The sequence below is a fragment of the Polypterus senegalus genome, chromosome 9 (genome assembly GCF_016835505.1).
Source record: "Polypterus senegalus isolate Bchr_013 chromosome 9, ASM1683550v1, whole genome shotgun sequence".
Taxonomy (NCBI): Eukaryota; Metazoa; Chordata; class Cladistia; order Polypteriformes; family Polypteridae; genus Polypterus; species Polypterus senegalus.
In genome coordinates, this window is record NC_053162.1 from 91794277 (window position 1) to 91821089 (window position 26813).

Here is a 26813-nt window from a genome sequence, read left to right on the forward strand (position 1 = left end):
TCACAGACTCAATGCTTCATGCCTTCAAGATATTTTTTAAGACAAAGAGGATTTGACATGACTGCACACATACCTTACTATGCAGGTATGAACATATCTTCTGCTCTACTTCAAATACCAGGCCTGAATGCTTCTGTTGTCTAATTGCAGCATTAATGGCTCTTCCCTCTCAGCTGTTCTCTGTTCTTAACACTTATATTTGCATGTGAATAAAACAAATTAAATACAAACATTGTACAGTATAATATCAACATATTTTAATAAATTTATAGCGCTGCAAGACAGAAAGGGAATTTTTAAGGAAAGAAAAATAACCTTAATAAAAATGTGTGAATATTATATGTACAGTAAATGTATTACACACAAATAGTCACATTTTCTTAAAATGTAAAAGTTTATGAAAGAATGTCTATTTCAGTAATCATATGGAAACCAAAATCAAATGTACCTGTGTGCACTTAGGCATACAGCAAAATAGTTTCTTATGGTACAGATTATTGTAGATTTATATGTCTTTTTAATTGCTGCAAACTTAACAATGCTAACTTCACATATTAAAGCAACATAATTGTTATTTAATTAAAAAAATAAAATTCATTACAAAATTTAGAAAACAGCTGATATTGGTGTGTGCCATTCAGCTGTTTTTGATCTACTATCTGAAATTATATATTCAAGTAAAGGGTAATGGAAAGCTCTAATGAGTGCAAGATGAGTCACCAGTCTGTCACTGAACACAATCAATCATATGAGGAAATTTACAGTGACCAGTTAACCTAACCTTAAAGCTACTTGCAATATGAAAGGAAACCAGAGGTCCTGGTTAGAACCCAATCAGGCACAGGGAGTATTTAGAAACTTTACACAGTCTGTGATCAGCCATGATTTGAGCCCAACACTTGGTAGCTACAATGAGGCAGAAGCACACTAACTAGTGTACAACAATGGTACATTTTTGCTGTTAGATATTTTTAATATGTATATATTTGTAATCAAAAAATCTTGTTATAGACACACCCACAGACTCATTTATGCCTATGCATTTTCAGCTGCTAAAAAACTGCCTCCAGCACCAATTATAACAATCTACAACTACTGCACAATATAGTTAAAGAGAACATGAAAGATTACATTCATTTAGAAAAAAAAAATGTTTATGAAGAACTGAACTGTATCAATTGGGAAAGACCGTGTGACAAAAATAATAGTAAAAAACGTATTCTTGCTAGGTATGCTGAGATTAGCAAACTCGTTTTGTAAGGTTTAAATGATAATAGGCTCATTATCTTTTCATCAAGTACTTTCCCTGTGCTTTCTCGGTGAACCTCATGTTTGAGAAGCTACGTTTATTTACAATAGCCAAAAGCTTGGTTCACTTGGGAAGACGCAGTATGACAGGTCAAACCTCAGCCAAATATGTCAGAAGAACGCGATCAAGAGAGATACATGTGCATATACCATGCTTTTTTGCATGTATTTAACAAAGTAATTAGACTAGGCATGTCTTTAGGTGCTATTGATTTACGAAAGCCGTGTCAATAAACAGATATTGAAAACAATGATAGCAAGATCGTTAACTACGCAGTTTTCATTTTAATGAAGAAGAACCATCTAATAAACTAAAATAAAACGAGACAAGTTCTACAGCACTGACTTAAATGATGGCAGAAATGGCATTAAAATGCGAAGTTTAATGTAGTAAAAGTAATTACAAAACATGCAAATGGCCCTTCCTCGGTACGGTGTATATACAGTATTATATATATATACTTTGCATCACGTGGCTTGAATACATTTAGTGACATATCTGACAACTGATATGAAAGCGAATCAAAAATCTAAAAATCTACTTACCTAATGTAAGGACTGGCAGCTGCCAGAATATTCTTTTGGACCGGGATCTCTTCTCCATCAAGTACCAGAACCGCATCTTGGAAACAATTTTCCTTCCGGAAAGTTCGAAGGGCCCTTAGCAGCTTGGACGCGTGTTGTGGGTCCGACACAACAGAGCCAGAGCTCGCTTGCGAGTCACTCATAATACTGAATAAGCTATCTGTACAAGAATGGCAGCAGCTATTATTTGAATTTATGCGAAAATAAATTTAAAAGTACAAGCTCAGCTCAGTGATCTATAGAAGTAGTCGGAACATAGTAGACAGTGTTTAAAGTCCAGCGCCTCCACGCCCGGTTTCTTCAATCTAAAAAGTTGTTTTCATTGGCCCCGCCGTCTTTTTGCTGCAAATATGCGCAGTTGAGCACTCAGTAGAGAAGGGCAATTGTGGGCTTTTCTTCAAGCAGGGCGAGATAAGAACACTAACCACTGCGCGCCTGCAGCATACTCCCTTTGTATTTATTTATTTATTTATTTCGCAAAATTGTTTTTAGCAGCCCGGTCCGATCTAGCAATGAATAAATAAATAAATAAATAAATAAATAATTCAAGTGTATATATACGTCACTACTGTGTTTCCGGAGTCGCAACTGACACGTGGTAGCAGGCAACCCAAAACATGCTTGTGAATTTCTTTATTCTTTGGTCGCGTCTGCTTTGGATTAAGAAGCTAATGCTTAGAAGCATTTGGACTGTGATATGTTGCCCATTTACTGCGCGTATATACAGTTCGAAAGAAGCATACCGTACATAGTGGTTAGAAAAAAAAAATGAGGTGCGCGTCGCAGCTAAAACGCGTCGTTTGAATGCGTATGTTGCAGATGCTTTGCGAAGGCGTTCGGGTGATACCTTAACCCTTTCAAGTTAACACGATTTGTTATCGGGACTTAGGCAATATATTACGGTGCAGGGCGTAGCAAGTGGGGTGGGTCTCATTTCCAAAACAAACAAACAAATAAATAAAGGACTCGTTTCTTGAATTAATTTAACATTTTGTTCATTTTCAATTTGTATTGCATATGTTTCTGTTGTAACAGTTTCTTGTTAAAATAAAAGTCAAATATAGATACAAAATCTATTGAAACAGTGACATTTACAGGTATTTTGTATTCAGCGCATAGCTTTATCTCTCATTCTAATTCTTAAAACCGTATCAAGTAAGTTTTAATTTCAAAGCAAAATACGGCCAAATGTTTTTGTTATTAACTGAACTATATAAGTAAATCTTGTAAAATAACTGTAGTGTAGAACACACTGTATTTGATAATGCCAAATACTAACAGTACCAATTATCACATGAAATGCTACAATTCGGTTTCAATCTCTGGATGCTGCGGTTCCTCCCACAGGCCAAAGATGTGCAGGTCAGGTAGACTGGAGATTCTAAATTGGCTTGGGGCAGTGTGCCCAGTGATGAACACAGGGTTTGTTTCTGCCTTGCAGACCCATGTGACCCTTTTAAAATAGCTTGGTATATATTTCAGAATGTCTCTTTTAACCTGATGTTCTTGTCTATGAATCAGTCAGTCTTTAACTGTATATACATGGTTGAGACTTACTTATTAATAACATTGTACTTTTTCATGTGCTTATTTCACAATTACCTATTTATTTATTCCATTTTGGTAAATGATGTTACAATCAAGATTGCCAGCCTAATTTAATACACCTGCCTCTAATATTCCATTATTCTTTGTGACACGCAAGGGACACAGAACCAAATTTTAACAAATCCACATCAGTAGCAAACTCATGTTGACTAGCAAAATATTAGCAGATGATGTATAATGGTGCTTTTGACCATTTTCAGTCCAATGAGAGCTGACTAATTAAATTGCAGTTTATCTAATAATGTATTGCAGAACAGCTGAAAGCATCTGTGTTCTTGATTTTTGGAATAGCTGTTTTCTATTTTGGGACAATTATTTCCTTTTTTTCCTCACTCCTTTCACCTCATTTTGAAAAACGTCTGGTTGCTCTAAAGGTACAACCATAAGTAAAGACACTGATTCATGCCAGCAACTTATTTTCTCAGCATAAATACATAGCAGTTTTAGATTACATATTTAATTTATATATTTTAATTTTAATTAAGCAAAGAATATTTTGCGAACACTATGCACTTCTTTTATATTTTACTTTTTTGACTGCCAGCACAAAATAAAGGTGCCAGAATGGTTCTCTAGAGCGATGCCAGGTTCCCGAAGGACCCATCCACATGAAGGTTTCAAAAAGAATCTTTATTTAGATTTGTAAGAAGCTCCATACAGTAAATAATCATAAATAGATGGTAACCAATTTTTGAAATACCAATGGGTTCCTGGTTTTTAAAGGACTGTTGCTGCATGTAATAACAGTCTAAGTCTAGTTTTTCTTAATTTGTTACTGTCCAGTTAGGTAGTCTACCACAAGTTAAAGATTTAATTTCTTTTTCGTACATATTAAAAGTTTTTTAAAGTACAAACAACTTCATATGCAAAGAACCCTTCCTAGAATGAAATAATGCTTTGTCAAAGAACAGTTCTATGAAGAACCACCAAACCCAGTGAAGAACCATAAAATGCCATTAAAGAACCAGTATTTTCAGGAGTGTAGTTTGGGGTAGGTCAAACAACCTACCCAAACCACTTTTAGCTATGCCCCGTGAATAAAATGACCCTGGCACTTTCCTGAAATAGTTGAATGATGCATTAGCAAAACAAGGAAAATCCCATTGAAACTAAAGGACTACGTTAAATTCTTCGTATTCCAATACTCGTCGACCTAATGCTTCTTAAACAGGCTTTCTCTTGCATCGACATTTAGAATACTAAGATTTATACTTGATATCATTTTTCTTGATGAAATGCTTTAAAGCATGTATATTACATTTTACAGATAAATTGTTAACTTCATTTAAATAATGTATACTATTAATAATTATTAATTATTAAAAGTAATTGTAATTAAACATTTGGGTGGCACAGTAGAGCAGCTGTAGTGCTGCTGCCTTGCAGTAAGAAGTTCATGTCCCAGGTGTTACCTGCCTGGAGTTTGCATGTTTTCCTGATGGGTTTCTCGGGGTGCTTTGGTTTCCTTCCAAAGACATGAATGTTAGGGGATTGGGTGATGCTAAATTGATGCTAGTGTATGCGTGTGCTTGTACTCACCTTGCAATGTACTGAAGTTTACATTGTTCTACTTTAATGATGAAATAAACTATGAGATTAAAGTGGAAGTTTCAAGATCAAAGTGGAAATTTCATCTTTATGACAAAATAAACTATGAAATTAAAGTGGAAATTTCGACTTTAATCGTGAAATAGACCCTTTTTCCTTCACTGCATCACTGATTTTTTTTCTCTGTGGCCCTAATACTCTTCCATAGATTGTTGATCAATCCACTTTTGTACTTTTCAATGCATGCAATGCGGCTGCAAGGAAAGAACAAAATAGGCATTTTGGACTACACAAACTAAAGTGTGACTTGCCAGACCAATGTCTTGTTGGTGTTTTTCCACAGCAGAAGGAAAAAAGAAAAAAGATGGACTGAGAGTGAATTTAAACTCACCTTAAATGAAAAGATTGTGTAGGTAAAGTAAATTGTTTGTCAAAGTGTGGTGATCTTGATATACTTTGGATATACTGTATGGTTTAAAAGTTGTGAGGCATAAAGTTGAAGGTGTGTTGAGTAGTGTAAAATTGGCTTAAACTCGAAAACCATAGGTTTATGATGAAAGGAACTTTTTTTAATTAGGTGATGTTAAAAGTAATAGTGTTGGAGTTGATGCTCTTTTTAATATACATAAACAATCTGAATAAGAGCATAAATAGCACGCTGGTTAAATTTGCAGATGATACTAAACTAGGAAGAACTGTCAATAATGTAGAATCAACCAGGTCATTACAGAGGAACATAAACAGAGTACAGGCTTGCAAATAAATGTAAAGTGTTAGATTTAGGATGAAACAATATTAGATTTAAATATACGATAGGAGGTTAGAAAATTGAATGTACAACCTATGAGAAGGACCTAAGAGTTTTGGTGCACTCTTCACTTTCTAAATCCAGACATTGCACAGAAGCCATTATAATAGCCAATGGGATCTTACGTTATATATTCAGATGTGTGAAGTACAAGCCAAGGAAGGTTATGCTTAAACTATATAATGCATTTAAGAGGCCTTATCTGGAGTACTATTTGCAGATTATGGTCTACATATTACAAAAAAGACATAGAGGTTTTAGAGAAAGTTCATAGTAGAGTGACTAGGCTGATTCCAGGCCTCTAAGATATGAGCTATGAAGAATGTTTGTAGGAGGTAATTTTTTGGTTTAAGCAAATTAATTTGCATGGTGGATCCTGGCTGTCACTTTAAACTAAATTATTTAACAGGAACCTGGGGAAAGAGATGGAAAATTGTTAGGGTACGTTACAAACAAATGTTATAAATATTTTCTTCAGAAAGAGAATTATAAACTCAGGGAATAAGTTACAAAATAGTGTAATATATAGTAGTACAAGCTCACCTTGTCATTTTTAAAAAATTAGGTGAATAGTACTGATGAGTTTGATGGACTGAACGGCCTATTCTCATCAAAACTGTTTTATTTTTCAATGTGAGCAGGCATTTTGAAATACTTAAGTTTTGCATATGTAGAAAACCCGATATATTACTGTATAAGTAACTAACTAAGGCAACACATCAAAAGTCATTTAGTTTGACTCTCTCAGAAGTTTGAAAGCAATTTTCAATATATTAACACATCGGAGAATCAGTTCTACCAGTCAGTTAACTTTATACAGTGAACTACAATAGTGTTTTATAAAACATACAATATGCTAAGAGATGTGCAGAATGATAGAAAGCAAAAACATTATTTCAGAAGTGAGGAACAAGAATTATTGTTGGACTCCGTGCATAGATGTAGTCAATTAGTAAGTGTCAAATGTCAAGTCACTGTCAATAGTTACTTCAATGTAGGACATGGAGCGGTGACATGCATAGATCTGCAGTAGCAATTTACAAGACAGAATTTCTTAAGTTTTAATCATGGATATAAATCAGTGCTCACTTTTATTTCTGTGATTTTTTTTTATTTCATTGGACATTTGAATCTCAGCTCAGGGGGAATATAATCAAAATTTGGCAAAGAATGTTTGCCCATGATTGCTAATTATGTCAGATTATCAGAAAAGACAAAACACCCACTGTACTGTGCATGTACATAATTTCCTTAATATTAAACATCATAAGACAAAGGAGTAAATGAATGAATTTGAATCTAGTTACATGAAGTACACAATGGACCTTAGCAGCAAGAGTTGACATCAAAGAGTGTCACTATAACTTAAATGCTATGTATAAACACTTTCAATTAATGTTGTGTGAAGAGAATTAAGACAAGACAAGGTGAAGAGTTGAGGTCTCATGAAGCATCAATGCTAACTTAACCTCCTTCGCATTAATCCTGAGAGTGACAGGCTCAGAATTCTATTTACGTCAGACTCAGAGTGATGTGTAATGATCTGCTTTATATTTCTAAGCTCAAATAATGCTCAAGACAGTATTCTGCTGCTATATAGTGAACTGAATAACATCATGCTGCCAAACATAATTAATGTTTCTATGCATTTTACCAGTCTAAGGCAACTCATCAATACTAATAAGTGGGAGGGAACAAACAAAAAGCTTTAAATGCAGAGGCACATTGATAGTCAGGTCAGACATTGACATTCAACCCTCTCATGTGTAAGCAATCAAAAAAATATAAGTTAAATATGCAAAGAAACACACTTCTACTGTCTCAAATTTAACATTGTGCTGTGCTTTGGTGACTGTCTCAAAATGTATCACACAAAGGATGTATACCAAATCTGCATCAGCATAACTGTGGACTCTACTGTATTTATGCTGACATTTTTTTATTTACATGTTTCTGTAACTTTCAGTAATATTTTTTCTTATTGAAAAGTATTCAACATTTTTATCTTGTTTTTCCTAGTTTAAATGCAATGTTGAAGAGACTATGGAAATTCAAGAAAGGAAGGAACAAAACAGTTTGCCCCTTGTAGCCTCTAAAATGGTTGTTCCTGTTGGTTAGTATGGATCTAGCAGAGGCTTGAATGCAGAACACTTATTTCTTATATGAGGAAGGGACCAGAAGGGGAGCCCCTCCTCCACTCTATGGCTAAAAGAGGAAGAAAAGTTTAGTAACTGCATTTCGCCAAACTCCGTCCATCATTTCAGTTTTTGATCTGAACCTCTAACATACTCACATAACACACATATGTGACAGCTGCATGATTTTCAACTTAAAGGCAGAATGAACAGAGTTATGTCTCACCGTCATTGTATGATTACATAGATTAAACTCAATTTTCTGTTGCCACACTCGCCCTGTACTTCAAAGAATTTCAGAAGTGTTTTCTATTTCAGAAGATTGTATAATTATTCCCCTATTACTATGAACTTTGGCAAATATGCCTACTACTTTGTTTGTGTCCAAGCCATGTGTGTGTGGTTGTCATTAATGGAAAGAAAACACATAATAAATAACACAAAACCTAATCTCCACTTTACTGCTTAATATACTGTATGCAGTAGTTTTATAATTTAGTTATCTTACCAGGGTTTTCCATTAGTTTTTACATCTCACACTCCTGATAGGATGAGAGAAAACGAGAGAAACAAATATAACACTCCTGAGTTAAGCTAGCAATAGTCACAATACTAAATATAATGGGCAGTTGTGCATAATATGAAATGCATTTTGTCTTATTTTCTTCCCAAGCAAAAAGAAACGTTTTGACCACATCCATGATCTACTATAGAACTCTAACTTTAGTAGAAACAATAAAATAATTTTGCATGAACTATAACATGCCAGAATTCCACAAAACAAAGATTATGACTAAGCATCAAGATCTAAGCATACTTTGCAAAATTCTCTCAAAATCAGTGCTCTCATCAAGTCAGCTGGTCAGTAACTTCTGACAGCAAAGTAGTGATATTGTATCTATTAGACCACCCTCAGCATGTTCACATACCCTCAATACTAGCCCTAAACCACAAGTTACTGCCACCACATCCTTGTTTAATTTGTGGACATGTCTGTACACACAGGTTGTAACAGCTTTAGCACCAACAGGTGCAATCAAGCTTACTATGCCACAAATGAAGACCCTGTTTTTGTTATTCAAATTATCAACCACATTTCTGGCACTGGCCTGTTTAATTTTCATTGTATCTCTTCTCAAAAATTTAAGAATTCAGATTTTTCCAAATTCTTGTCCACAACGTTTTCCACCCAGCCATAGCTGCTAACTACCGCTCCCAAGACTCATAACTAAATTGCTGTGCCCCACAAAATAGGTTTATTTACAAATTACAGAAACTTTAGCTTTAAAAATCACTAGCAGCAGCAATACATTAACCTTAATTGAACAATTTCAATACAATAAGCATCTTTTAACACCATTAAACATTTAGTATCAAATATTCTTAGTTTCCTTCAAGAAGAGATTTAATGAACAATAAGCACACATAATGTTGAAGGATTGTAGCCAGTGGTCTCTGTGCTTCTTCTGTCTACAGCAGATAAGAAAAAAAGTGTCCCCATGTAGTTATACCCCTGTTAAAGATCTTACTTTATCACCAGATGGAATAGTTAACAGTAGCTTACTTAGCTTTAACAACATTGCTTATTGTAACCTTTTCACTGTTTCTTACAATTAAAGCAAAGCTCATTACTAAATGAAGAAAAAGGCACTTAGGCCAATGAGGACAAAGTGACAGGGGCTGGAGCCACAAGCTATGACGAAGATGGAGCTATGATGAAGACCCCACAAGACTTAGTTCACCCTTGATAGGATTTTTAAAAAATCAATATATAGCTTGTGATGTATGGCCAGGGATCATGCCCTACCTGGAGGCATGGAAGAGAAGGAGACCAGGAGAAGGGCAATTCATACCCCAGGTCATGAGAGGGCAGCCCCCTGGGTTGCATTGAGGCCACAGGCTTGGGGCTTAGAAGCTCAAACCTGTTGGGGTCCATGGCCACTGCCAGGGGACACCTGGACAGCTCCGGAAACAAGGTCTGCAACACTTCCACCACACCCGGAAGTGCTATCCGAAGTTAATCGGGAAGCACCAGAAGCACTTCCGGGTGCAGTATAAAGGAGGCCACCTCACTCCAGTAGAGAGCCGGAGTCAAGAGGCAGAGGACAGAGCTTGTGAGGAGTGGAGGCGGCAGAAGAAAAAGAAGAGAAGTAAAAAGGACTGAGTTTAGTGTGATTATTTATGCATTGTATTGTTTAAATAAGGGAGAGGAGAATAAATGTGTGTGTTTTGGAAATTGCGTGTCCTTGGTGTTTGTCTGAAGCTGGGCTAATCTTCTACAAGCTATTCCATGATTGATGCACCTGCTCAAAAGAAATATAATAGTAAATACATTTTTTTTTAAACTTAAAGTTCTGTTTGTTCACTTAATATCATAGGATGTACTCAGTCTAAGGTAGGTGTGTGCCTAAGTGAGTGGGCTCTGTGCTTGACTGGAACGTCATCAAGGGCTGGTTTCTGTATTAAGACCTAAGCTGCAAGGGTAGCGTTATATTGTTTACACACTAATGGCATTCTCATTACTTATGCCTATTTACAGCTGCAGAGATGTGTGTTCAAAGTGAAGTATGCACAATTTCCTCCTGACTGTGTGGATTTTCACCAGGTCTCCATGTTCCTCCCACATCCTAAAGAAGTTCACATTAGACCATGTCCTGCAAAGGACCAAGCCATTAGCCAATATTGCTTTGTTCCTTACTTACTTATATCCAGTCCTGCAGTATAGTTTTTGACATGCTGCAAGCCTGTAATGAAAGAAGTGGGCTTTGAAAATGGATAGATGAATATTGTCTTTTTTCACTTTAACTAATGCTGCAGTCTAATAAAAACAAAACATTTCAAAATAAACTTTCTAAGACCTGTTCCAAAATGAATTAATAAGAAATCACTGATATTTTTCATACTTTTTAAAATAATAATTTCATACAAACTTTCTCATTGATTCTATATATTTTGAGTATTTTAAGAATATCAATATACTCTTTCCTGACTCTAAAGCCAATTTAGTGTATTACATATGAATATGGAATTCTCCTTTTTCAGATGCATTTACGACAACGCATAAAACTTTTAAAATGTCATGAACATTAGGTCTCATGAATAGAAAAATAGTGTCTACAAGAAAGCAGGGAGCAGGAATATATTTGAAGGACATACACAGGAAAAAGGGAAAAATTAAAGTTAAATAACTCCACACTAACTAGACAGGCAAGGCTTTTCTATAAAAAAGCAATTCTCTTGTGTGATTAGATGGAGATCACAATGAGTGCTGAGTTCTCGTCATAGGGAACTAATTAAATTGTTAGAACAAGTAAGAACATTTTGAGGAGGAGCATATTTAATGAAAAAGGTGCCAGAATTATTAAGTGTTAGGAGTTATTAAGTGGAAATCAAAAATATTTAGATAGAACCATGTATTCCTTCTTACACTGAGCACATTAGTAAGACATTGTATTTACAGAAAATATTGTTTAAAAAGTACTGTTGCAAGAAAGGCAGTCTGTTCAGTCCGTGAGAGACAGAAGTTAAACATTTGGCTAGGGAGAGACAGTACCTGAGGGTGTATGCACAGCTGAAGTCAGTAATGCCAATAGATTATTAAAAAAATGGAACATTATCTAATGCATGGGAAAATGGAAATTTACTTGCTAAAAGATTTACTTTGCTATGTAGTAAAACTACTAACAGAAATGTATTCCATATCAATTGATGCTGAGCTTCTGCTAAGGATACAGTTATCCATGATGCACATAATCTCTTACCTTTCCCACACATAACTCCTTGTATTTATGCTTAAAATGCTGATTTTCAACAACAGTTAGTTAAAAATGGCTAGCAAACTAAGAATGGAAAAAAATATGAGATCACATTTCTTGAGACATCTCAAATTTACAATTCCATGTCAGATGTAAGGATGATTTACAGAAATGGCCTCATATCAAGTAATTACATCATCCTCTCTCTTGGAATTGATAGAACCGCATTGAGAAATTATTAGAACATTAAAGCATATTAGTATTTTTATAGAAGCAAGTTTGGTCAAGTCCTTCGAAAACTGAACAGATTGAATTGTATTTTTTTGAAAACAGAGGTATAGCCCTCTTATTCAAAATTAAATTAAAACTATTTTTCATAGATGCTCAACCACTTATTAACAGTGGTTGAAACTGACTGTAGGCTGCTTTTGTATTGCTGCCCAGGGAAAGCTGTGTAGCCATACTGCTGTACATTTGTGAAAGGTAGTGCTATTTTTGTGTACTTTTGCTTTAATAATAGATATGCACATAATATATGTGAGTGTGTAGATACTCTGCCTTGTAGCCATAATATTTCATCTTATAAAAAGGTTCATTCTCTAATAAAGTTGTTGTTGGTGCATTTGCTAACATTAGCATGTATTCATTGCCGAGGTAATTAAATCAAACTTATCAAGCATATTTCAAATCAACACAACTTAATCAACAATGGCTAGAATCAGCATGTATGAATCATGCACCACATCTAGAAAAATGCAAGAAAGTAATTGTTTACAGTTTTGAGAGTTTAATTGAAATCGTAAAATTAAAGCAATCCTTGATCTCCTTGCTTCATTTGTTTAAAAAAGCCAAACCTCTCCCTTAAAGTGCATTTTCTCCACTATTACTAGAAAAACAACTATTGACTATTTCTTTGTAAAATCTTTATTTCTTCTCCAAGATGTGGTTAAAGGTATTTTGAGTTTCTCAGGTACCACAAAACCCAACCATATTTATGCTGAATAATAATGTATATAAACAGTAAGGTGATTGATTGAAATGACAAATTAATTATCAACATTTATGTAAATCATTAAGTGAAAATTAAATACACCCTATATTAAATAGGCTTACATCTAAATGTGTATATCTTGTCTATACTTGTGTGAATGTTAGCTTTATACTAATTCAGCATTGCATAGTATGCTATACTCACTGTGGCTGGCTAAACAATCCAAACAATAACAACTGTATCTACAGGTATATACATTTCTTTCCTATGCTAAGATTATGCATTTCTAGACATCATGCACCCTGAAACCAAATAATATTTTCAGCATATTGCTGGCCCTTGATTAGCACAGGAACAATGAATAGATGTGATTTATTTAATTGTAACGACATCAACCAGGGGAGAAGATGATCCACAGCCGATCTATATCTAGTGTGGTCAAAGTATGTCAGGCACAAGAGTATTGTTTGTTTTCTAACGTTTTTGACAATAACTGATAGTCATAACACTGAACTTTCTGTAGGTCTCCACTTGTTTGCATAATCTACCCTTGATTAACAAAAACTTTAATTTCAGAACCAAAACATAAACATAAAATTAAATCAAAACTTTACTGTCTGTTGTGACGCTGAGAATATCGTGAGTGGAACCATCCAAACATTTTGAAGGAACCCCTCCCATTTTTTACAAAATAAAAACAATTTAGATTTTCAACTCTTAAGCGCATACAATCTTTATTAAACCATTGCAGCTAATAGATGGATCTATAATAAAGAAAGAATAAATCATCAGTGTGTTGAAACATTGGTTTAACCCCAATACAACCCCAAACAATTGTTCTGTCAACAAGTTTATAACATCTAGGAAGAAGTCAATAATTTTAAACCAAAATAAATATTATGTCTTGTTATAATCACTCTTCTGCTACCAATCTTTATACAGAGCTGAACTTAACTAGTACAAGCAACACTACCAGAAAATGCCATGGTGTCTTTGGGGCTGATTGTGTTTACACAGAAAATGCACTGCTCTTTCTAGCTTAATGACACTTACATATGATTTCTTATAGACGCAAATTATTAGTGTCCTATGCACGAAATAAGATTCAATGTCATTATATATTGTCATATTTTCAGGTCCTTTTTTGTGTGTTTTATGCATTTCAAGTTCTTTACTGCTGCATAATTGCATTTCCACAACTGCTAGATGTTCGTGGTCAAACAAAAGTGAACAAATGTAATTGTTCAGTCACAGACACTGGAGGAGAGATGTATTTCATAGTTGCTACACGTGTGAATAATCTGTTCATTTGTTCATCCATTTTAAGCTGTATTACCTTATTTTGCAGTGTAAGACAGTGTTAAACCATTTAGTAAGAATCATTCTGTATCTCTAAGAATCCAGTTTAAAACTTCACTAGCCCCTCTACCATCTGTCTGCATACCCTATCCAATTACACTTTTTTTTTTTTAATGGTGGCAATGACAATCTCTACTTTGGCTTTTGATCTAATCCATTCATTTATCTTTCTATTTCTGTAATACCAAACATGTATCCCTCCAAGATGCTTTAGGTTCTCAGTTTTTGTTTAATTCTTTGTATTCAGATTCCATGTTCTACTTCCTTATGTTATAAAATGTAGAATACATTTATTATAAACATTATGCTTCTGACATACAGTATAGGCATATTGCTTTTGAACATTCCACTGTACTTTCCAAATGCACTCCATTTTTGCTTCATCCTGGTCCAAGCTTTGGTTTTCTCATGGCTGGACAATTACAACTCCCTGCTGGTAGAAGCACAGTCGTGTGTCACCAAGCTGCTGCAGATGATTCAAAACACAATGGTATGTCTGGTGTTCAACCAGCTGAGACAAGACCCTGTCCCTCCTTTCTTCAAATCGCTACACTGGCTTCCCGAAGCAGCACATACTAAGATCAAATTCTTGAGGATTGCCTACAGAGTAGTCAATAAGTCTTCCCCTATATACAAAACATAGAGAAACATCTGCAATCCTATGCTCCTTCTTGACTTCTCAGGTCTGCCTTTGAATGGCATCTGGTGATGCCACCTTTGCATGGTATCAAATTTCAGTCTAGACTCTCTGCATGTGCAGCTCATGGCTGGTAGAACGAACTGTCACCTTCATTTGAAATTCTGACTCCCTCAGTTTGTTTAAGAGGCAGTTGAAGACTCTCTTTGCTGAATTTCTGTATAAATTATATTACCTGTTAGGTATTGAAAATATATAAATTGTAACTAGCTCATATTTTGTTTTGAGCATTTCACTTGTGATGATTAATTTTATAACCTTGTCCTGTAACACATGTTCATAAACAGTCCCCTTGACTGAAGGTACTCAATTAAGTTGACCTCTTTTGTAAGTCACTTTGGATAAAAGCGTCTGTTCAGCAAATAAATATAAATGTTTTTCTTCAGACACTGTATATCTGCTGTATGAGTTTCTTGAAAAATGTGATATGAATGTATTAGACAAATTACACACACATTAAATTGTATCTACCACCATTTACAATGTTGAAAGCAAAGAAAAAACAATGCAGTGGAAGGCTTACCAGCCTGCTCAAGGCCTGCCAGGAGGTTTGCTGTTTGCAGGAACTACAGCATTACCAACTGATAACTGACAACATTGCTTAGGGAAAGACAAGCTTGGTGTTTATATGGTCATGCGAAAAAGTAATTACAGAAATCATTGATGGTGCTGCTGTCCTTTTTAATTTATATAAATAATCAAGATAAGAATGTAACTAATAATGTTATTAGCTTTTCAAAAGACACTCATCTAGTGGAATTAAAGAAAATTATCATAGGTTGACCTGGAAATGGCTCTGAATTTAGCACAAAATGTTAGGAAATTAGACATAAATAAATGTAAGTAAGTAAATGTTTTTACACACAGAAAGTAAAAATATTAGCCATAATGCTTTTGTATTAAACTTTAGATTACACTTATGAAAAATGTTTAAAAGTTGTATTCCATTTATCACTGTCCACAAACAGACAATGGACAGTAATATTAACAGGGCTAATGGAATATTTATTTGCCTAGCATGCTGTGTTAAGTACAAATTAAGACAGGTTATGATTAACATATGGAACAAAGTTACAAGGTGTCTTGTGGAGTATTGTGCAGTCTTACTCTGTGTATTACAAACAAGATATAACAATTCTAGGGAAGAGCAAAGAGAGCCAACTGAACTGATTTCAAAATTACAAGGTTTGAGCTGCAAAAATAGATTGAGGGAGTTAAACTGTTCCAGTTTAAACAGTCAAAGATTATTAGGTGACACGATAGAAGTCCTTAAAATTATGGAGGGAAATAGTACGGTAGATTTCAGTTATGACTCTAAAACGAGTTCTTCAGCTAGATCAAATGAATGCTGGTAAATGTTTAGCACAAACTGAACAACAGACACATGGAATGACATACCAAGAAATGTAGTGGATGGCAGTACTTAGACAACATTTAAATCTCAAGTTGACTTTTTTCATAGGCTAAAGCTAGATAAAGCTGAATGGCCAGCTCCTGTGAAAAATCTTTGTATGTTGATATAAGAATTTTCAAGACCTAAAATTAGATTAATCTAGCTTCAGTTTACAAATAACACATAACTGATTTTACTTTGTTATTATTTATTCAAGAAAAACTAATTCAACCTGCAGAAAAAAAAAATTCTACTTATATAATATATCAGCATTTAGCAGTATTAACTTAAATAAATCACTGACTTGCTGTGAAAAACAACAATCTCCACCTTCCCTTTCAAATCTCAATTGTACAAGCCAATGACTGAATATGTAATCAAAAATACTAAAATCGATTATCGGTAGAAAGAAATTTGCTTTTTGTGTAATTTGAAATACAAATGTTTTTGGCAAAGTTCATTTACAATTTTTATTAAGGGGTGTACAAACTTGTTCAATGATATTTTTTAATTTCCCTTATTTATTTATAGAATTTATTTTTAAATGATTTACTTATTTTTACATTTTGTCAATTGTAATTAAAAACCACGGTACGAAAAATTGTGTATTGGTTTCAGGCTGATAGACCAAAAAGAGAAAATTGAGTTTGTTGTTATTTGTCATATATATAGTCACTAGGAAAATTATTCGAAACACCTCTACACCCGTTATCCATGAAATTATCTAATCAGCCAATCATGTGGCATTAGTGAAATGCATAAAATCATGCAGACACAGGTCAAAGCTTAAGTTAATGTTCCGATCAAACAGCAGAAACGGGAAAAATGTGATCTCAATGATTGGTTCTTTAAGCACTGAAAAGTCTTTAATGTATAATAGACAACCTATCAACATACTAACAGATAGGGGCACAAGTAGCCCTTACAAGAATGAAATATGTTGCAATATATCCCAAAAATATATGGACATATTCTTAAATATGGTATGGTTAAATGGTATTTAAATTTATACTTTAAGGTTATATCTGAATTGTATATTTTCTCAATATATTATAAAAACATATTTTCAGATATATTGTGGACAAGACATGCAATATATTGTGTGTCTAAAGGAATAATGAATATAAAATATACTGTAGAATATTTGAATATTGTTGTTAAATGTGCATCCCTTCATGGCCTTAATTTACCCATCTTCTAACAGCTACTTCCAACATGATAATGCACCATGTCACAAAGCAAAATTCATCTCAGACTGGTTGCATGAGCAAGACAGTGAGCTCAGTGTTTTTCAGAGGCCTCGCTAGTCACCAAATCTGAATTGAAAATGAAACTTTTGGAACGGGTATAACAAGGGATGTGATGCATGAATGTGCAGCTAACAAATCTGCAGAAATCATGTGATTTAATTATGTCAGCATAGAGCAAAATCTCAAACGATCTTGAGGAATTCAGGCCGCGAAGAATTAAAATTGTTTTGAGAGCAAACGAAGACCCTGCCCAGTAATAATATAGTTTTCCTAATGGTTTGCTTAGTGACTGAACAGAATGTTTTAGTAGAATATTACACACAACAGCAAGCTATACTCTGCTGATGTTCTTGCTTGAGCATAAAATTATAATAACATTCTTTAACTTTACAAATACCGTTATCTGCCAAAAAGAGAATACGCAAAATATATTTTCAGTCAGATTTTTTCATTTATAAAAGAAATAACCACTAGATGACGCTCAATTCACACCTCAAATTAAACTTGAATTAAACGAATTTAGAAGAATCTTTAGCCGCTAGAGGTCAGCAGCGGCATTAAAATAAAATGAGAAAGTTCTGTTAAATAGTCCATCCATCCACTTTTACCGCATATTCAGTTCAGGGTCGTTGGAAGCCGGTGACTGTATGCCGGGATCTTTGGCACAACCATAGCAGTCATTCACAATGTGCTTGTGAAGTAAATTGTAGTCATTTCGAATGCGTAAAGTTATTTTCCTTGAACAGATCACTGGCATTTATCTTGATAATTTAAGAAGATAAAACAATGCACAAAAATAATATTATTACAGTTATTTTAACACGTAAATATTACTTCTTGAATATACGATAATAAACGAGAACAGATAGAACTTTAATTTTTATATATATGACACTGAAATTTGTTTTATATAGTAATAATTGATTATTAGAATGATTCTTCATGTTGTACAGTTTTGTATACATAGCTTTTAGTACAAGTAACAAAATATACGTGATATACGAACGCAAACTACAACATTGTCTATCGATCTACCTATCTGTCGATGTTGTTTTGCTGTACTAGTGGCAAGTATATATCTAACATTCCAGCACAAATTATGTAGCAAAATCAGTACGGCTATGTTAAAACACCAAAGAAAGAAAGATTTAAATTTGATTGATTGTTGCACATTTTATATAAACTGCCATGATAGAGCTATTGGACGCTGAAGAACTGGAGCTGTGTGTTTTTCTTATCACTGAACCATATGCTTTTCGGTGAATATTGACTTTAACACAGACACAAACAGAGCCCCAGGAAGCATTATTTCGTTTTGCTTTTATAAAAACTCGCCACATCTCTTTAAAAAAAGAGTATTGCGGATAGCAACGTGGTACACTTGAAGAGGTAAGCTGGTTTCTCTTTAAATTACACGAATAAATCTAGTTTGGACACAATAAATGAAAATAAAACAATGTAATGCAACTTTGTCAAATTTCCTGATAATTGATTAAAAAACGTGATAATTAAATCGCTGTTTAAGAGTAATTGTTGATATATTTCAACAGCTGCACTACCAAATAGTAACAGAAAGTGAAAATATTGCCTTTTCACATTTCAGACAAGCCGTACCGAGAGCAATTATGAATACATTGCTTTTGAAATGGTAAATTTGTGACACAAAAATTAACATAAATGACAAATATCAAAGAGATTTAGTAAATTTTCCAATTAAGACACAGTTGTGAATATATTTGTATTTGTTAAATTTTATGGGCAAAAATAAATTTGCAACTATAAAGTTTTGAACGTCGATAGTATCTTACTAGAACATAAAATAAAAATTAAATGTCAAAGCAAAATGCTTATTTTGGTATAAATATAACGTTAATGTAATGAGTTTTAATAGTATTGTTAAACGGCTGAAAATGTTTTAATTTTAACTATGAAAAGCTATGTCCCTGGAATTTGCAGAAATGTTATAAAAAACGTAAAAATTAAATCCAAGATTAATATAGATCATGAAGATTAGAATCGAGTCAAACTAAAATAAAAATGAGCGAAAAGCGTCTCATTTTAACATTTGACACTGTGATCAATTATTTTTTGAGAGCGCGTACCAAAGCGAAGAGAAGTAAAGTAGCACACTTTATGAACTGTGTGAATTTCATTTGTTTGCGCAGAAATTGATAGTTCAGTAAATTGATTGGTATGTGTTTGAATATACCGTTATTTAAAATGATCTCCCATTTGTCTTTTTGTCATTCGTAATAGTTTCTTAATATGTATATAATTTAACTATTCAAAATGACTCAAAGAAAAATGTCAACGTGACTCGTTGTATAGCATTTAATTGTATATATTGGTGCTTTTGTTAAAAGTGAGTAGAATGACTTTCGCGAGGTTCGCCTGACCCCTGTGCAATGAGCTAATCTGTTCTAAACAGTTTATTTATTTCGTTTAGCATCGCCGTGCTAAGGCAGAATTTAACACTTAGGCGACATGGTTCATTAATTAACAAAATCGCGTGAATTGCTGCTTAATGAGTGGAGTAAAGAATGCCCCTGGCCACTTTCTTTCGGCGACAAAACTACAAGGTTACAAACCTTACTTTTCAGTATTTGTCTGTGTGTATTTGAATGCATCAATTATACTCACGACCTCAACTTTCTGCTTTAACGCCTTTAGTACTCAGTTGAAGTCATTCGATATCTTACGGACCGAAATGTTATATACACAGAATTAGTAATTTCTTAAAAACAAACGCATAAATTGTAAGAAAGGGTGTAGTCCTACTATCTTTTTTCTTCTTAATCGTTTATTTTAATATATATCTCAGTCGCTGACATTATTACAGAAAAGCGGCTTAAAATAAGAAAATAGATTACCTTGGAATTACAGTAGCCAAACTGCAATGTACGTTTAAACAAAACATTGAAAAAGGAAAGCAATTTTTGGCAAATGAATGATTACTTTGTGTTGTTATACACTGCTATTATCGTAGAATGCGAAAACACTTTAAGTAAGCTTTTAATTCATAATGATCTGCATGTGTAAAGCAATAAAGATGAGCAGATAACACTATCAAGAGTCAAATAGTCACTCTCTTCTTGGGGGGAGTCAGATCACACCGCTCAAAAAGTACAACCCTTTCCTCGTTGCCATTGGTCAATAGTTTCCCATGCTGAGTTGCGATTCGCCAAAAGTTTGCAAAAGGGGCGCGGTTATTCTGGAGTAAAAGCTCAACTCAGTGCAGAACTTTTGAAACATTCCCATATCTTTTTTAGGAGTTTAACTTATACGGGCGTCTTGGCAGTTTCTTTGACTTCGTTTTATTTTCGCTTTTTAAAAATTTAATGTCAGCGTTTACCTCAAATAGCTGTTGCAAAGCTGACAGAGACTGTTTTTATTTTATCTTACTTTAAAGAGGACAAGGATGAATATGTGCAGCCATCTCTGAGAACATCTGAGGATTTAATTTATTGTAATATTTAAACATTGCTGTTAACTGTAGATTTCTTTTATCACGGCAATTGCGAACTATAGCTGGTTTACCTTTGTTTGAATCCTCGATGATGCAAGCACGCTATTCAGTGCCAGATCCCAACACTTTGGGAGTCGTCCCGTACCTGAGTGAGCAGAATTACTACAGGACAGCCGGCAGTTATGGCAGCATGCCCACTCCGATGACTGTTTATTCTAGCCACGAACAGTACACAACGGGTATGGCCAGACCCTATGGACCTTATCATCACCAGCAAACGGCACCCAAGGACTTGGTTAAGCCTCCTTACAGCTACATTGCGCTGATCACCATGGCAATTCAAAACGCTCCTGATAAGAAAATCACTCTCAATGGAATTTATCAGTTTATCATGGATCGCTTCCCTTTCTACCGTGAAAATAAACAAGGCTGGCAGAACAGCATACGTCACAACTTGTCCCTAAACGAGTGCTTTGTGAAAGTACCACGGGATGATAAAAAGCCTGGCAAAGGCAGCTACTGGAGTTTGGACCCGGACTCTTACAACATGTTTGAAAACGGCAGCTTCCTTAGAAGGAGGAGACGATTTAAGAAAAAGGACGTCGCACGAGATAAAGATGACAGGTCGGGCCAAATCAAGGACCAAATAAAAATCCAGGGGCCGGTCTCCAAGGGGGATGGCACCTCTAAAGAAGCGCATGTTGTTGAAAAGAAGGTGGTGATAAAAAGCGAAGCGTCTTCTCCTGATATCCCGGTAATTACTAAAGTAGAGAGCAGGAGTCCGGAGAGCGGCAGTGCAATGCAAGGAAGCCCTCGGAGTGTTACATCCACCCCGTCCGTGTCCACGGACAGCTCAATGCACGACCATCACCCTTCAAGCAACGGGCTTTCGGGGTTTAGTGTGGAAAACATAATGACCTTAAGAACGTCTCCACAGGGAGACCTGAGTCCGGTGTCCGCTCCGTCCAGCAGGACGAGCTTGGGGCCGTCTTTGAGCTATCCCCAATCATCTTTATACAGTCAGACTTGCAACCAGACCATGGACTCCAGTGCGAGCTACCAGTGCAGCATGAGGGCAATGAGCCTTTACACAGGTGAGCGAACTGCACACATGTGCGTTCCAGCTAATTTGGAGGATACCATCTCCGATCACCACGGCAGCGCCAACTCTCCGCTTAACACGATGACCATAGGGGCAAACCAGGAGGGCTCTCTGACTACGGCTCACCATCAACAAACAGGTGGCACGGGACAAACTGCATCTTGGTACTTAAATCACAGTTCAGATCTCGGCCATCTGTCTGGTCACACGTTTAGTAGTCAACAGCAACCCTTCCCAAACGTGAGAGATATGTTCAGCTCTCATCGGCTCGGAGTCGACAGCTCAGCACTCAGTGAACATCAGGTGAACGGAAATGCCAGCTGTCAGATCCCTTATCGTTCCACGGCTTCTATTTATCGCCACACAGGCCATTATGCCTATGACTGCACAAAATATTGATCTTAATTGTGCTAACCCTGAACAAAACCTGCACGAGTTCAACTTTCCAGTGGGAGGAAAGAAGTGAGGCCATTTTCAAGGTATAGATTATGTAAATGTATCGTTTTGTGTTTGCTCAAGATGCAGTTGCTATCTGTAAAGAACAGGAATAGGAAAACAAAACTACTTGAATAATGAGTCTGTGCCAAGGTTTGGTTAACGGAATAGTGTGTGGACCAGTGTTACGGTGGACGTGTACAAATGAACTGTTTCAAGTTTTTTTTATATATGTTATATTATACATTTTGTAAAGTTTACGAATCTGAAATTGGGCTCCATTAACCGAGCCATTAAGTATTATATTTAAAGTTGAGTTCACTGGATTATTTTGTATATTTCCAATAATCTTAAATCCATATTGTGTTCTTTTTATCTTATTCACATAAATGTCAGCAGTATTTTATGATATTGCAAAGCAACTAATTTATTTAGGAGAGAAATGTTTTCTTTTCTGGCTCGCTGATGTTTTGTTTTCGGGTGTTTTTATTTTCAGCATCCTAAACATTCCTTACCATGTTAAATGTCTGTCCTTTTAGACTCACTACCATATGTTGTACTTAAGTTTAAAATAAATGTTTTTTCTTTTTCATTACATTGATGTGATTTCTTGTTTGCTTTATTTTGCGTTCGCTATATAATATGCACTAAAAGAATCTTAATCTAAAAAGAGTAAATGCAAAAATTTAAAAGTATCTTTAAAGAATAATAATAAACATAAACATACTTTCATAACGTATATAACCTGGATTTCAGTCTTCCATTAGTATGCATGATCCTGAGGGTGCTGAAATTATTAAATTAAACAAGAATATTTGCCCTTAGCATCTTTATTTTCTTAAAATGTACATATATGCTTTTAAGTCGTCCATACATTTATTTATCCATCCATCCATTATCCATCCCGCTATATCCTAACTATACATTTATTTAAGTACAGGAAAACATACTTTAATGTATATATAGATAGAAATATTTCTGATTTTATTTGGTCAATGTAATGCCTGCTTGCTATTATAAATGAGAAACATGGACAATGCTATAAAAGGGAGTGAACAAATATGCGTTAATTTGTCCACTTTTGATTTTAGTTGACACATATTTCATTTTTCTGTCTGGATATGGCGAAACTAGTTAGAAGTTAATGTATTCCTTGCAGATTTACTTTGTGTAATGAATTGTAACCTTTATTCGTGCACCTCCTACCACAAATAGATGTATATGATTTTTAGGTAAGAATTATGAAAATAAAGTTTTTATCTGTTATATTAATCTATAAAACAGGGTTACAGTTCGGCAGTTTATTAGCAAAAGTCGAAACGGAGATTTACCAATGAATTTAACTTACCACACAAATGGGTGACAATTAAACTAATACTCCTGTTATGCTTAAAATTAGCTACCTGAAAAACAGCATGCATATAACAATAAGAAAACTATAAGACAGAGAAGTAAGTGTTTTAGAGTTTGGATTGTTTTATTTGTCCGTATGGCCCCAAAAATTACGTATACAATTATGATATATTACCTTTTCTTTATTTTGAAGAAAGATAAGTATTTTACGAGGGAAACAGTAAATGAATAAAAACCGTGTATTCTTCAAAACTTTATTAATAAGGACTATAACTATGACATTTCTTGATTATTTTATATTGTCGTTCTAAAACTTGTGTGGTATATTTTTTCTTCTTTCTTTTTTTCAGGGATTGCTTTTTTTTTTATAAAGCTATGTATTTTGCTTTTACTTCAGTAAATATATATATCAATATTCACCTCGTTTATAATATTCTATAACAGCTCTTTTCTTCATCGTAGTTACTGTATGCAAAAATGACTATTAAATGATAAAAAAAAAAAAGTTAAAATCGGTAAGGCCAAATCTGTTACTATGCTTTAAATGCACACCTTATTGTAAATATACGATATGGCAGTGTGGAAAAATTTTGAATTGTTCAAATCCCGATTCATTCTAAAGTGAAATCCGTCATTATTTTAATTTAGTGATTTGTTAAAGAAAATTTTTCTAGATTTCAACACGTCAACAACTTATGAATTAAATCCCCCGGAAAGACAGACACTGCCTAAACTTTACGACCCCCCACTCCGCCTTTTGCCTTGCTGTTTGTTATATGCTGAAGTTAAATATTTAATCCAGAATTTGGATTTTTGGATATTAGACTAGAAACCAAAACGCCATTATTTCTAAGAGATCACCTTTTACAGTGTTTCCACATATTTAAATAATAATTTGCAAATGGTAAGTATTTTAAAACATAATCATGACTCTGGCATGTCCATTATTTTTCATATTTAACTATTTGCATGTGATACATTATGAAATAGCCATGTAGTAAGAACTATGATACAATAATCATAATCTTTGCAACTTCAAGTTAAATCGGAAATTTTTCAGCCATCCACTGTCTAATTCTTCCAAATGTTTTTTTTTTCGTCTCTTTTTTGGTATTATTGTGTCTCGGAGCTAGAGCATCCAAGGCATTACTGGGCACAAGAGAAGCTGTAATCCGTTTTGGGACATTTTTACCTCAATCCCACAAACACACGCCCACACACGAGGTCAATTTAGAGAATCTAATTGTCTCTCAATATCTCTTCATTAAGTGCATATTGTAGATTAATGATCCGATACATATAAAGCATTATTGAAATTTAAAGATGCTTTTAGGAAATATATCTGGCTGGGACGGTAAATAGCCAACTTTCTGTCTTAATGAAATATATATGCCAAATTAAAGCCATTGTTAACAGATTTATGCATTTGCCATAAATGTAACATTCCCACAGATCATTATTGGAATTAATGGTAAAAATACGACTAATTAACTTTAACTGACATGAATAATTAAATTAATAATAAAGAGGCCGGGATTTTGTTTGTTGTATGTTTTTAAAGATAACACGCATTGTCCACAGTTAAGTGTTGTATCTTAGCATGGTCAGTAGGGGCCGGGTTTTTGGAAGGCTAAACCTTCGTCCTCAAATGACACTGAGGGTTTACTATAAAATCTAATCGAATCCTACAGTTCACAATGATTTAATATCCATGTATCCTAAACTACCTGTGGCATTAAATGTAAGGCAGAACTAATTATTCAGATGTTTGGTCAGTTTTCTTAGTGTTCCATTCTTTTTATAGATGCCATTTATTTACCACTCAGTCAAGAATATAAATACCCATTTTAATAGCAGCACTTATAATTCATATTATGGAACTATTGAAGATTTTGGAAATTTCCTACCGAATTACTGATATTATGAAAAAATCTGATGAGACGATCTGTGCATAACAGAAGACTACCAATAATAAATAGATAAATAAAAGTTAACTGCAACTCGGGTGCAAGAAATATTTTTTTTTTTAAATACTGTATTAGCAGAGCATGTCGTGTGTTTTGTAGCGATTTTCATTTCTTTGATTTGGTTGCCGAAGTCATCACAGCACCTCAAAATCTGTAACCACGAAACGTTGCCGTCCAACCAGTTACCATCTGCAATAAAAGTTTCCGAGCTCCATGGGGTATGGTATATACGACAAATTTTGTTAAATCACCATAAAAGATTTCACGATCCTGAATTCAGATCAGACTGACAGCAGTTTTGTTTCTTTTAACAGGCACAGCATCTACCAGTTCCTTGTTATGTTGTTTTACTAATAATGCATGTATTTGTAAAAAGTTTCAGAGAAGCAGGCTGCGGTCTGTGCCTCGAGACTCAGGAAACCGGATGAGTACTAATGAAAATCGTTGTAACAGATGAATAACCAAGGTAATGTCCGCCCATCCATCCACATTCATCTTCAGACTAGTCGGCGAAGGGCAGTAAAGGGGTGGTGTAATCTCCTTGAAAATGAACTATTGTGATACACGTGCTAATCGTAAATGTTACGAAGCAATCAACCTATAGGTCAGATATGAGATATTTAACATGTCACTTTAGAAACCAGCATAATGTAATTCAAGGTCATGGATGGATGGGACTTAATTTATTCATTATAAAAAACTCATTTATTTCATTTGGATTGTTCTAAATTAGAACATTCTGACAAACTAATGCAATACTAAGTAAAACAGTCTGAGAATAGTTTACATTCATAACGTCTTGAAATTGTTTTCAATTGCATTTTTCAATTTTATTCATATTACCAATTTAGTAAACCATTCTGAAATCCTGTTAAGTGTGGAGTAATCGTTTATTCTTTTTAAACTGTCCCGTGGGTGTGCTATAATGAAAGGCGCTGCATAGGCCCTGAAGTAGTGGCTAATTGATTCAATGACTCAAAATTGCATCACTTTCAATCTGCCATGTAAACTGCATTTGGTGAGTTTGACAATTATTTCAGTGCAATTTTCATA

At 34.5% G+C, this 26813-nt stretch overlaps 2 protein-coding genes across 3 annotated transcripts in view; one reads left to right on the forward strand and one right to left on the reverse strand.

Annotated features, from left to right (window-relative positions):
- The window catches only part of gan (gigaxonin), a 69034-nt gene extending 66353 nt beyond the window's left edge, over positions 1-2681 (reverse strand). Inside the window, exons 1-2 of one of the 2 annotated variants that reach the window (XM_039763482.1) lie at positions 1855-1935; positions 74-192 (exon numbers count right to left, since the gene is read on the reverse strand). Coding sequence is in view for 1 of the 2 variants with exons in the window: in XM_039763481.1 (XP_039619415.1) it covers positions 1855-2036 (182 nt within the window). In the remaining variant the exon portion in view is untranslated. Of the gene's footprint in view, positions 1-73; positions 193-1854 lie in introns of both variants that reach the window. The other variant, XM_039763481.1, reaches the window with a different exon arrangement.
- An 18022-nt stretch (positions 2682-20703) lies between these two features.
- LOC120535556 (forkhead box protein C2-like) lies at positions 20704-23035 on the forward strand. Its single transcript, XM_039763483.1, has one exon. It carries the CDS (start codon positions 20992-20994, stop codon positions 22402-22404), a length of 1413 nt encoding a protein of 470 aa, XP_039619417.1. The 5' UTR covers positions 20704-20991; the 3' UTR covers positions 22405-23035.
- The last annotated feature ends 3778 nt before the right edge of the window (positions 23036-26813 follow it).